This window comes from Podarcis vaucheri (assembly GCF_965113315.1).
Source record: "Podarcis vaucheri genome assembly, chromosome: 13".
Classification (NCBI taxonomy): Eukaryota; Metazoa; Chordata; class Lepidosauria; order Squamata; family Lacertidae; genus Podarcis; species Podarcis vaucheri.
In genome coordinates, this window is record NC_138751.1 from 49,307,218 (window position 1) to 49,320,718 (window position 13,501).

At 45.4% G+C, this 13,501-nt stretch overlaps 1 protein-coding gene across 2 annotated transcripts in view; it reads left to right on the forward strand.

Annotated features, from left to right (window-relative positions):
• Positions 1-13,501, forward strand: part of USO1 (USO1 vesicle transport factor) — a 52,802-nt gene that overhangs the window by 18,180 nt on the left and 21,121 nt on the right. Inside the window, exons 7-14 of one of the 2 annotated variants that reach the window (XM_082194754.1) lie at positions 3,119-3,174; positions 4,213-4,333; positions 5,116-5,294; positions 5,489-5,629; positions 7,710-7,798; positions 10,796-10,950; positions 11,481-11,692; positions 13,459-13,479. In XM_082194754.1, the coding sequence (XP_082050880.1) occupies positions 3,119-3,174; positions 4,213-4,333; positions 5,116-5,294; positions 5,489-5,629; positions 7,710-7,798; positions 10,796-10,950; positions 11,481-11,692; positions 13,459-13,479 (974 nt within the window). The remainder of the gene's footprint in view (positions 1-3,118; positions 3,175-4,212; positions 4,334-5,115; positions 5,295-5,488; positions 5,630-7,709; positions 7,799-10,795; positions 10,951-11,480; positions 11,693-13,458; positions 13,480-13,501) is intronic. The other variant, XM_082194755.1, reaches the window with a different exon arrangement.

Here is a 13,501-nt window from a genome sequence, read left to right on the forward strand (position 1 = left end):
ACCTATTTATCTACTTGCACTTTGAGGTGCTTTCAAACTGCTAGGTTGGCAGGAGCAGGGACTGAACAACAGGAGCTCACCCCGTCGCAGGGATTCGAACCGCCAACCTTCTGATCGGCAAGCCCTAGGCTCTGTGGTTTAACTCACAGCGCCACCCGCGTCCCGGTCCTTGAAATACTGTGCTCTAAAGCCATTTACGGTTTTAAAGTTAAAAGCAGCACCTTCAATTTGGCTTAGAAACTGATCCGAAGCTAGTTCAGCTGTTCAAGATCAGATATGTTCAACATGCCTGATCCCACTGAGCACAGAATACAGTGCTACCTCCGGTTAAGTACTTAATTCGTTCCAGAGGTCCATTCTTAACCTGAAGCTGTTCTTAACCTGAAGCGCCACTTTAGCTAATGGGGCCTCCTGTTGCCACCGTGCCGCTGGAGCACGATTTCTGTTCTCATCCTGAAGCAAAGCTCTTAACCCGAGGTACTATTTCTGGGTTAGCAGAGTCTGTAACCTGAAGCGTATGTAACCTGAAGCGTATGTAACCCGAGGTGCCACTGTACAGCAGATAAGTTACTGTCTAGTTTCTGAACTAGGCTGCGTTGCGGTAATCCAAACAGGATATTACCAGGCTGTAATTACTGTGGCCAGGCTATTTTCATCCAGGAGAGATTCATCAACGTAAACGGGTGAAAGGTGCTTCATGCCTTCAAGGCCACTTGACCTCTCAGAGATAAGTCCAATAGCATCCTCCAACCTGTGAATCCGATGCTCCATGCAGAGCAGCCTGAACACATTTCTGCGTCTGAAATGTAGCCAGAACATCTGCTAGGCTGTAGTGATACAAAGGGGAGCGTCCACAGCTTTTTAAGGTCTCTGAATGCTGGTAAGCCATTCCAGAAGTTGCCGTTTTCACAGGTTTTTAAAGTGTGACACATCTCACAGTGTGAATGCAGAAATTCTTAGGTTCAGTTCTTGGCATTTTTAGTTAAATGGATCTCCATTTGTAGGGCTGGGAAAGGCCTCTTGGCTGAGACCCTTGAGATCCGTTGCCCGTTAGAGGAGAAAGTGTTTGGCTTTTTAGCAGCAGGTTAAGGCTTTTGAGGAATTATGATAATTGTTAGAGTGTGTGTGTGGCAAAAATAATACATGAGAAACTTGTGTCCTTAGGACTATCTCCATCTGAACTACTAAAATTGGATTTAATTTCTGCCAAGAGAATTATAACTCACAAATTAGAGGAGATCGATTTACAATTTAATATTGCGACAGGTGGTGGCACCTGTTCGCCGATAAACCTTGGCTTAACACCACCAACAAAACTTCCAACTTATTTAACTACCTTATCTGTGGTGATGCACAGGTATGCCTTTATAAAGGCTAGATTCAATGTTTTCCCATCAAATGTGTTGGGTAACAGACTCTCCAACGGACAGATCTCACTCCTCTGTGACTGTAAAAGTGGATCTATAGAATCGTTATATCATATAATCTTCTGTTGTCCGTTACATTCGGCTTCACGGTCCAAGTTTCTGGCCCCATATTTATCGAGAATTGCTGACAGACCTCAGGAAGCCCAAATAATATACTTATTAAACGACGAAGACTCAAGTAGATCCCTTGCAGTCGCTAGATACCTGATTAATGTCTTATTTCATAAGAGGAGAAATGGATCACTGTATGACTCTGACAGCTTAGCCAAACTTAAGAACCATCAATAAGTGCCAGAACTAAGACGCATATCCCCCAAAATCCGAGGGATTTGAATTGCGGTTGACATAGAGGGAGCTTATTGTATATAGTGTTTACCTAATTGAAGTAAAATTGGTTTTATATGGGTGTTTTAACTTGGAACTGTTTAAATTGTTTGTTTATGGATAAATCTTGATGTATTGTTTTAGATATGGGCCAATGGCCGTAATAAATCAAATCAATCAAGTGTGTGTGTGTGTGTGTGTGTGTGTTTGGAGGAATATTGTTTTGTTAGGGGAATATTGTTTTGCTAAACATAATACAGTGGTACCTTGGTTCTCAAACTTAATCCGGTCCAGAAGTCCTTTCCAAAACCAAAGCGTTCTAAAACCAAGGCGTGTTTTCCCATAGAAGGTAATGCAAAACGGATTAATCTCTTCCAGACTTTTAAAAACAGCCCCTAAAACAGCAATTTAACAAGAATTTTACTACCTAACAAGACCATTGATCCATAATATGAAAGCAATAAACAATGTACGGCAGTCACACAATCCATCAATCAGTAGCTGAACTGGGTTCCACACAGCCGTAAAAACAAAAATGCAAAATAAATAGCAGAACAAGACAGACCTCAGGGTAACACTCAAATCGAAAGCACAACACTCAAAATGGAGCACATTTGGCTTCCAAAAAAAGTTTGCAAACTGGAACATTTACTTCCGGGTTTGCAGTGTTTGGGTTCCAAAGTTGTTTGAGTACCAAGGCGTTTGAGAACAAAGGGACCACTGTAGTTGTTTTTGTTGTATATGGAAGCCACCTGGAGACTTTCTGTATGGCAAATAAGTTGAATAAATAATAGCAACAGCAATAATAATAATAATAATAATAATAATAATAATAATAATAATAATAATACTGTATTTTCTGGCGTATAAGACTACTTTTTAACCCAGGAAAATCTTCTCAAATGTTGGGGGTCGTCTTATACACCGGCTACAGCAGCAGCTCCTACAGCAACTCCCCACCAAAGGATAAAATGACAGCAAATTAAATCAGAGGACACCAAGCTCTCTAGATGAAGCAGAAATACGCTTGAAAATTGGCCCCAGAAGCCCCCGGCCACTGGGAAGTGGAGCGGATTTCCGAGCCGGACTGGAGACTGGTTTTTTAATTTTTATTTGGTGTGCGTTGGAAGAGGGGTAGTCTTGTACGGCGAGTATATCCCAAACTCTGTATTTAAACTGGAAAAGTTGGGGGGTCGTCTTATAACCCAGTCGTCTTATACACCAGAAAGTACGATAATAATAATAATAATAATAATAATAATAATAATAATAATAATAATAATAAAAATTGCATATCTTTTGACTTGCGTTAAGGTAGCTTTATATGCCTGGGCATAACAATATTTTGTCACGGTTCTCTCTTTTAGGCGTCTCAAGGCTGATGGACCTGCTAGCAGATTCTAGAGAGGTCATACGGAATGATGTAAGTAGAAAATAACAGAGTGTACAGTTGTATCTGATCATATTTTCATTTTTATTGCAAATACAACAGATTAAAAAAGGGGGGTGGCAGCTGATATTAACAATAAGAGCAACGCATCAGTCCTAATTTATATATCGATATAAGCAGTCCATATGTCCAAATAGATACCCAAACTAGATTATTGATTGTAAGATATTTGTTCAAGTTTAGAAAGCGCATTAAGATCTTCAGGGCATCGCATAATGGATAGTGGGTGTTGATCCTTCCAATCCTGACAGTCACACGCACAGCAGCACACGCCGGCGCTCGTCTGATTCTGCTGAATGGGACCTTGCTCACTTGAACATTGGTGTATCATTTAAAGCATGGGTAGGCAAGGTAAAGGTAAAGGGACCCCTGAACATTAGGTCCAGTCGTGGCCGACTCTGGGGTTGCAGCGCTCATCTCGCTTTACTGGCCGAGGCGTACAGCTTCCAGGTCATGTGGCCAGCATGACTAAGCCGCTTCTGGCGAACCAGAGCAATGCACGGAAATGCTGTTTACCTTCCCGCCAGAGCGGTACCTATTTATCTACTTGCACTTTGACGTGCTTTTGAACTGCTAGGTTGGCAGGAGCAGGGACCGAGCAACGGGAGCTCACCCCATGGCGGGGATTTGAACCACCGACCTTCTGATCAACAAGTCCTAGGTTCTGTGGTTTAACCCACAGCACCACTCGTGTCCCCATGGATAGGCAAACTAAGCCCCAAATCCAGCCCATTCGCCTTCTAAATCCGGCCCGCGAACGGTCTGGGAATCAGCATGTTTTTACATGAGTAGAATTTGTGCTTCTATTTCAAATGCATCTCTGGGTTATTTGTGGGGCATAGGAATTCGTTCATTTCCCCCCAAAAAATATAATCCGGCCCCCCCACAAGGTCTGAGGGACAGTGGACTGGCCCCTGCTGAAAAAGTTTGCTGACCCCTGATTTAAAGAAACTGTTTTTTTCCAGAGTTTAAGTTTTGCTGGTCACTTCTGTCTTCCTTTTTCTCCCATAGGGTGTCTTGTTACTTCAGCAGTTGACGAAAAGTAATGCAGCCATCCAGAAAATAGTCGCTTTTGAAAATGCCTTTGAGAGGTTGTTGGATATCATAACGGACGAGGGAAACAGCGACGGAGGTATGCCTTGAAAGATGTGCTCTGTCATCATAGCTTATGCAGCACTGAATGTCAGACATGAACCTGTTCAGTTTCAGATCTGGGTTAAGGAATCCTGGTTAACCCTTTCCCAGCTTGCTTGCTTGCTTTGCAATGTCTTACTGAATTCTAGGGAACAAAGGGGGAGAAAAAAGAGTTTGAACAGCTTGTGGGTCAAAGCCTAAACCTTATTACCTCATTTTGTGGTGGGGTGGTGAAACTTAATTTTAAATAGCCAGTGCTCATAGCTTCCTTCATAGCCTAAAAGTTTGATGGGGAAGCCAATGGCATTTAATTATGGTAGTGCGGTTTTAATTTTACACTCTTTTCTCTTCTTACTCTTCACCTTGCTAAATATTGCTTTAATTGTTTTTTGAAAGGTCTTGACTGCTTTCCGTATCCTTGTTAGGGTTTGAAAACAGTCCATGAATGTTCTTATAACCGAAATAAATAAATAATCTAGACAGATGGGCTCCGTACATCATAACATAAGAATTGGTTCTAAAATGTATTTACGTAGTGAAGGCCTTTTAGTATCTCATAAAATTTTAGTGCCACAAAATACTCATTCTGCATTTGTAAGAAATCATTCTTTTAGTGTGTCAGTCCCCACACTTTGAAGCTCCCTAACTCATGATAACAGATGCCTTCACTGTAGTCTTTTCGGTGCCTAGATGCTAGCAATAGTATTATGCGGCGCTAAAATTTTACTGAGTAATTCTGACTATTGAAACTAATGTGCTTCGACGCTTCTGTCCTTTCAGGCATAGTTGTGGAGGATTGTCTTCTCTTGCTGCAAAATTTGTTGAAGAACAACAATTCCAATCAGAATTTCTTTAAGGAAGGTTCCTATATTCAGCGTATGAAGCCATGGTTTGAAGTTGGCGACGACAATTCTGGGTGGTCAGCTCAGAAAGTAACCAATCTTCATCTGATGCTCCAGGTAAATGCTTCTCAGCATAATGTAATGGGCAGCAAAGTGACTTGAGGTCAGATCTGTTGTGTTCACCTCTATATCATGATGAAGGAGTGCTTTGACTTTCATGTAATTCTACATAGTTCTGTCTTGTGAAAAAGGAAAGTTCCTCGGGTGGATTTTTAGCATGTGTATATGACGCTATATGAAATCCTTTTCAGCTGGTCCGAGTCCTGGTGTCCCCCACGAACCCTCCTGGTGCCACGAGCAGTTGTCAGAGAGCCATGTTTCATTGTGGGTTGCTGCAGCAGCTTTGTACAATCCTGATGGCAACTGGAGTTCCTGCTGATATTCTTACTGAGGTAAGGGAGTAGACGGAAGGTGGTGCATTTAGTAACAATAAACTCCGTAGCTGAGAACAGATCTGATCAGGCAAGGAGAGGATGATATGGATTTGGATGCTTTTAAGAGCAGGTCAGGGTGGCGCTGTGGTCTAAACCATAGAACCTAGGGCTTGCTGATCAGAAGGTCAGCGATTCGAATCCCCACGACGGGGTGAGCTCCCGTTGCTCGCTCCCTGCTCCTGCCAACCTAGCAGTTCGAAAGCACGTCAAAGTGCAAGTAGATAAATAGGTACCGCTCCACCGGGAAGGTAATCGTGTTTCCGTGTGCTGCTCTGGTTTGCCAGAAGCGGCTTAGTCATGCTGGCCACATGACCCGGAAGCTGTACGCCGGCTCCCTCGGCCAATAAAGCGAGATGAGCGCCGCAACCCCAGAGTCGGTCACGACTGGACCTAACGGTCAGGGGTCCCTTTACCTTTAAAAGCAGGTCGCTGCCGGGTCAGATCAGACACGTATCTAGTCCAGCATTGTGTTCTTACAGCAGCCAGACAAATGCCTTTGGGAATCTCACAAGCGGGACATGAGTGCAGCAGCAGTTTTCTGCTTGGGATCCCCAATGCAACTGGTAAGAACATAAGAGTCCGCTGGAGATGTTGGAAATGTGTCCTTGGGGTTGTGCAGCTGAATAGTTCCCATAGTTCCATTGTTATGAATATCCTTCATTTTAAGAACTAAGGTGTAAGAAAACCAATAGTGGACTATGAACTCAGTCAAAATTCCTTGAATGCATTATAGTAGTGATGCACAGTCTCAGTTCACACAGGCATGACTTATCACTGGATGCTGAGTTCTTATGAACGTGTGAGCTGTTGCTGAACAGCATTACTTGTCAATCGATAGCTCAGTCAGTAGAGCATAAGACTCATAATCGCAGTGTCGTGGGTTTGAACCCCACATTGGCCAGGAGTTACCCACATTGTAGGGAGTTAGGATAGAGTCTAGATCATGGGTAGACAAACTAAGGCCCGGGGGCCAGATCCGGCCTAATTGGCTTCTAAATCCGGCCCACGGATGGTCTGGGAATCAGCGTGTTTTTATATGAGTAGAATGCATCCTTTTATTTAAAATGCACCTCTGGGTTATTTGTGGGGCATAGAAATTCGTTCATCCCCCCCCCATATAGTCCGGCCCCCCACAAGGTCTAAGGGACAGTGGACCAGCCCCCAGCTGAAAAAGTGTGCTGACCCCTGATCTAGATGATCCTCGTGGACTCTACAATTCTCTTGACTGTTTGATGCTCAAATGCTACCTATAGTGTCTCTGTCACAAAGGCAAGTCATCAAATGATGAGCATGAAACCAGATGCATTATGATTAATGCCAAAAAAAAACCATGCGATGGTACAGTTGAGGCTAGAGCGGTTGCTCTACCTTGGATCATTTATTTATCCCTTCCCCTTGCTCCTCCCTATAATTTGAACTGGCAAATAAAGGGATTCTTTTCACCCTCAGAAAACATGGCTCTTTGTTTTTGCCTACTTTACATTCTTCACTGAAACAGTTTCATGCTGAGAATAAGACCTGCAGAAAGCATGTGCTAGCACATACGCACAGAAACACAAAGCAATGTGCATGTTTTTTAAAGGTAAAAGGACCCTTGACCATTAGGTCCAGTCGCGGATGACTCTGAGGTTGCAGTGCTCATCTCGCTTTACTGGCCGAGGGAGTTGGTGTACAGCTTCCGGGTCATGTGGCCAGCATTACTAAGCTGCTTCTGGCGAACCAGAGCAACGCACAGAAACGCTGTTTACCTTCCCGCCGGAGCGGTACCTATTTATCTAATTGTACTTCGTGCTTTCGAACTGCTAGGTTGGCAGGAGCAGGGACCGAGTAACGGGAGCTCACCCCATCGCAGGGATTCGAACCGCCGACCTTCCAGTTGGCAAGCCCTAGGCTCTGTGGTTTAACCCACAGTGCCACCCGCGTCCCTGCATGTTTTATAGCGTTGCCTAATTCTGAAGATCCGAAACTGGGGCCAGTTCATTGTACTGCTCTCGGTTCTGATGGTTCAGTAACCTGCTTTTGCTCTGTTGCCTTCTAGACCATTAACACTGTGTCGGAGGTCATTCGCGGGTGTCAAATGAATCAAGACTACTTTGCTTCAGTAAATGCACCTTCAAACCCACCAAGGTAGGGTAAGGAAAATTTTGATGCCCTTTATTGTAAACATAAATCGCAAGATGTTTGCAACTGGAATTGATTGGTGTAAAACCAGAAATGTGATCAGAAACAGGCAAAAACAGAAGCCTCTGGCGTTTCATGAAGCTTAATTTGCAGCGACCTTGTGAAGCTATTTCCATGACAAGGCTGACCATTGATCCATATACAGTGGTGCCTCGCAAGACGAAAAGAATCCGTTCTGTGATTCTCTTCGTCTAGCGGTTTTTTCGTCTTGCGAAGCAAGCCCATTGACGGATTAGTGCTATTAGCATCTTTTAGCGGTTTATCGGCTTATCGGATCAGCTGATAAGCGGCTTAGCGGCTTAGAAAAAGGGGGAGGGGGAAAAAACCCGCAGGAACTTGCAAGACATTGTCGTCTTGCGAAGCAAGCCCATAGGAAATTCGTTTTGCGAAGCACCTCCAAAACGGAAAACTCTTTCGTCTAGCGAGTTTTCCGTCTTGCGAGGCATTCGTCTTGCGGGGCACCACTGTAGCTCATTATTGTCAGGACCTTTGGTTCTGTACCTCAGGAATGAGAACAAAGAATGTTTTGTTTCCTGACATAAGTTATATCCACCAGTGGCACTCCACTGCCATTTCCATTTTCAGTTAGAAGGACTTGGGATTAAAGGTTGGCGCCAGTTCTGAAAAGTTTTATCAACTTGCGGAAGCTTTCCAGGGCCCTTGGGCAGGGATCCATCTTAGATCTGCTGCCTGAGAGCCTCAACTGGGGCAGCCAGGTATTGAACCGGGGACCTCTGAAGGTAAATGTGCTCTGCTGCTGAAATGGGGATCCTCCTCCAGCTTCTGTATAGCCCATCCTGGATTACTCCCTCTAGCTTTCACAGCAGTGTAGCTCACTCTTCTTGTTTGGAAATGCAAGCAGGAGCACTGGCTGTCTTAAGCAGAGCTCCTTGTAGGTAGGTGTACCAGCTTGGACCCAGTGTGGTGTAGTGGTTAAGAGCGGTGGACTCGTAATCTGGTGAACCGGGTTCGCGTCTCCGCTCCTCCACATGCAGCTGCTGGGTGACCTTGGGCTAGTCACACTTCTCTGAAGTCTCTCAGCCCCACTCACCTCACAGAGTGTTTGTTGTGGGGGAGGAAGGGAAAGGAGAATGTTAGCCGCTTTGAGACTCCTTAAAGGGAGTGAAAGGCGGGATATCAAATCCAAACTCCTCTTCCTGTTATGAGCATAGCTACTTGGGTGGAAAGTCGACTTGGCATGTGTACTTGGAGTGCGCAGACAGAGAATCCCTATATGCAAGGGGGAAAGAGCTTAAGGAAGCATTTTCTTGCCAGCTGACAAAACACCAGCAGCGGGATAGATTTCTCTTTGATCCCTAAGTGGGTTAACATTGCATTCTAGCTTTGAGTGCTGTTTGCATTTGATCTGAGCTGTTACAGTTGTTCCTTGGAAGAACATAAGAAGGTGCGTTATACCGTATTTTTCGCCCTATAGGACGCACTTTCCCCCCTCCAAAAATGAAGGGGAAATGTGTGTGTGTCCTATGGGGCGAATGCAGGCTTTCGCTGAAGCCTGGAGAGCGAGAGGCGTCGGTGCGCACCGACCCCTCTCGCTCTCCAAGCTTCAGGAAGCTATCCGCAAGCCTTGCGCGCCCGGCGGGAGTTCCCGCGGGCTTGCAAGGCTTGCAGGCAGCAGCCTGCAGCGCAGAGCACGGGGCGCCCTCCCAAGGACTCCCCGTGCTTCGCGCAGGTGTCCGCAAGCCTTGCGAGCCCGGCGGGAGTTGCCGCCGGGCTCGCAAGGCTTGCGGATAGCAGCCTGTTCTGGGGGCTGGGGTCGGGGGGAAATAATTCTTTTTTATTCATTCCCCCCCAAAAAAACAGTGGCGTAGCACGTGGGTGCAGGGGGGCCCGGCCGCACTGGGCGCAACATCTGGGGGTAGGGTTAGGGGGCGCAAATCCACGGGTTAGGGGGCGCAAATTATTTGCCTTGCCCCGGGTGCTGACAACCCACGCTACACCACTGCCCCCCCCCAAATGAGGTGCGTCCTATGGGCCAGTGCGCCCTATAGGGCGAAAAATACGGTATATACCAAGACCAGACCACTGATCCATCTAAGTCAATATTTTCTACGTTCACCGGCAATAGACAAGGGTCTCTTCCTGCATCACCTGGAGATTGAACATGAGACCTTTTGCATGTAAAACATGTGATCTACCACCGAGCCACAGCCCTTTGTGAAAACAAAGGAGAATCAAGACGTCATTTGATGGCTGGTGGGGAATCCATGCTTCTCCTGTTTTCTGATGGCAAGGCTGGCATCTCATTGAGCTGAAACTTTATAGCTGTACAAACAGGCCACTTTGGGTCTAGGGTTGTTGTTAAGTCGGGGTAGCCACCCTGGTGCCATCTGGATGACGTTGGGTTCCCCACTCCCATCTGCCCCAGCCAAGGTAGCTAACGGTCCAGGAACATGGGAGCTGTAGTCCACTGCCATCTGAAGTGCATTCTGTCACTTACCTGTGCTCTGATTTCTGCAAGACTTCCTTTCAGTCTTTAAGAGGACTTCCATAAGCACCTGTTGCAATCAGCGTAACTGTTTCTTTGCTTTGCATAAGAATCTAGTGCTGGTGTTTTTATTCATTTGTTTATTCAAATATATTTTGTGTCCTCATTTTGTGTTTTTATGTTTTGAACTGCCCTATGATCTTCAGATGCAGGGCAGTATACAAATTTAATAAGTAAAAATAATAATGGATGTGCTTATTGTAGAATCACATGGTTGAGCAGCCTCTGTTGGTTAATATGTCTGCTCTTAGCTGATGTTTCAGTTTGTTGGAAGCCACCCAGAGTGGCTGGGGGGGTGCCCAGTCAGATGTTTGACATATAGATAAATTATTATTAATAATAGTCATTCAAGTCTCCAAGAGTATTATTGTTTGTATACTTGCATACATTTTTTAAAAAACCCAAACTAATAGATTTTCTTCTTTTAAACTTGACAGGCCTGCAATTGTAGTACTACTTATGTCGATGGTGAATGAAAGACAACCATTTGTGCTGCGTTGTGCAGTCCTGTATTGCTTCCAGTGCTTCTTATACAAGAACGAGAAGGGGCAAGGAGAAATTGTGTCAACACTTCTACCTTCAACCATTGATGGTATAGAATTTTAAATATGTAGCTGTAGTTTTATGAGTGAGGTTTTTCAAATGTTCTTTGGAAGCCAAACGTCCGATGCAGGGAGCTCCTGCAGCCAGTCGGAAGCTGTGCCTTGGTTTTCGAACACTTCCAGGAGTCGAACGGACTCCTGGAATGGATTAAGTTCGACAACCAAGGTACGACTGTATTTGACATGTTTCGGGTGTACAGTGGTACCTCGGGTTACATACGCTTCAGGTTACACACGCTTCAAGTTACAGACTCCGCTAACCCAGAAATAATACCTCGGGTTAAGAACTTTGCTTCAAGATGAGAACAGAAATCATTCTCCGGCAGCAGCAGGAGGCCCCATTAGCTAAAGTGGTGCTTCAGGTTAAGAACAGTTTCAGGTTAAGAGTGGACCTCTGGAATGAATTAAGTATGTAACCAGAGGTACCACTGTATTTTAAATGAACTCCCAGGGATTTAATTTTTTTTATATATATAATTTAAATACATTTTTTTGTTTCATTGTGTGCCTCCTATTGCAGCTACTGGGAATTCCGTCTCGGCTGGCCAGCTGCTCTGTGGAGGACTCTTCTCTACAGACTCTCTTTCCAACTGGTGCGCGGCTGTGGCGCTGGCTCACGCCTTGCAAGAAAACGCCACTCTGAAAGAACAGCTGCTAAGAGTGCAGTTGGCAACAAGTATTGGCAACCCTCCAGTGTCCTTACTCCAACAGTGCACCAACATTCTGTCTCAGGTACAGCGTTTACGTTTTGTGTGTCTCACGTTAATCGTTTTCTTGTTAAGCTGGGAAATAACGGTACTTTATATCAAGAAGTGCCGTTCTCTTCAATCGAAAGGAGGCTGCCGGTCATTTTAAATTCCATGCTATAGTGGTGCCTCGCAAGACGAAAAGAATCCGTTCTGTGATTCTCTTCGTCTAGAGGTTTTTTCGTCTTGCGAAGCAAGCCCATTGACGGATTAGCGCTATTAGCGGCTTTTAGCGGCTTATCTGCTGATCGGATCAGCTGATAAGCAGCTTAGTGGCTTAGAAAAGGGGGGGGGAGGAAAAAAACCAGCAGGAACTCGCAAGACATTGTCGTCTTGCGAAGCAAGCCCATAGGAAATTCGTTTTGCAAAGCACCTCCAAAACGGAAAACTCTTTCGTCTAGCGAGTTTTCCGTCTTGCGAGGCATTCGTCTTGCGGGGCACCACTGTAATTGTTTTTGTTGTAACAAGTCAAGGTGCCTAGTGAATTATCTCGGACACAAGAGGTTGCACACGATCTCTTTCGGTTCCTGTTGAATTGCAGTTAGCGTGCTGGGCGTAATAGGATGGGTAAAGTCAGGCTCTCTGGCGTAACAAGCAACACCTGTGGCTTATATAACACAAAGAACGGCGGGTTGCTGAGAACTAAATAATGTAGGCAAGTGGATCTGCAAGCCTTCAACAGAACTGGCAGTCAAAATATGCATAATAGATTGGGGGCTTGGGCAGTATTCGCATTTGAGTTGCTTTCTGACAAGATGCCAAGAATTGTGTGGGTACACCAATTCCTGTATTAACTCTGTACTTTGCTAAACAAGCGGAAGCCAAACAGGTTCGTGTTCTTCCTGTTGTCCCCCCCCCCCATCTGCCCATTACAAAAGATAAATCTTCTCCACTTCCCAGTGGGGAGGAGTTGCGCCGGACCGCGTGGCCACCCACTCTCCACCGGGGGCGGGGGACTTTGTCCTCCGTTGCCCGGGGGGTCCTGGCCACGTCAGAGCCCGGCCGGCCAATCCGCTGGCCGGAGGAGGCTGTGGCCGGGGCAGTTTAAACCGAGGAGCGAGCCGGAGGACTTCCTCTTGGATCACTTCCTCCCCCTACCGGTGGTTTACCCTTACCAGACTTCCTTCACAGCGGGCAGGAGTCAGATATAGTCTGGTCGAATCAATGCCTAAGCCAATACCGCTCACATTCTGTAATTCAGTAAAGTTGTGGCCAAATTTGCCCAATAACATAAACTTAATATTTGTGTCCTTGTGTGAGTTATTTCCCAACGAGGGGGTGGCTGCTGGGTCTCGACATGCAAGTCTGTTCCTTGATAAGCCTTGAAATGGGCTTTTCAGGCTTTTCTCTTGCTTGGTATGGAGCGCAATAAATCACAATTGCCTACTTATGTAATGAGCAATATCCTGTTTTGCATTTGGGGGAAACAGCATGGGTAGCTGCCTGCATACAAGCACAATATGATCCCCGTGAGTCAGATTTGACTTATATAAGCTGCAGAGTCACCAGACCTCTGGGCTCCTGCGCTGCCTTCCATCTCATGCAAAATAAGGTATTGATCAGGTTCACCAGAAATGGCCACTGCTAATTTATTTAATTTTAATCTGTATGCTTCCTGCGATATAAATATACATGGGGCAGCTCCCATCAGTGAAAATAAAAACAAAACATTTAGAAGTTAACCCTGCATTGTGTAAGTGTATATAATAGACCTATAACATTCCCTTATCATTCTTAATGTATGATTCACAGGGTGATAAGATCGACAGACGGGTACGTATTGGTGCGCCTGGAG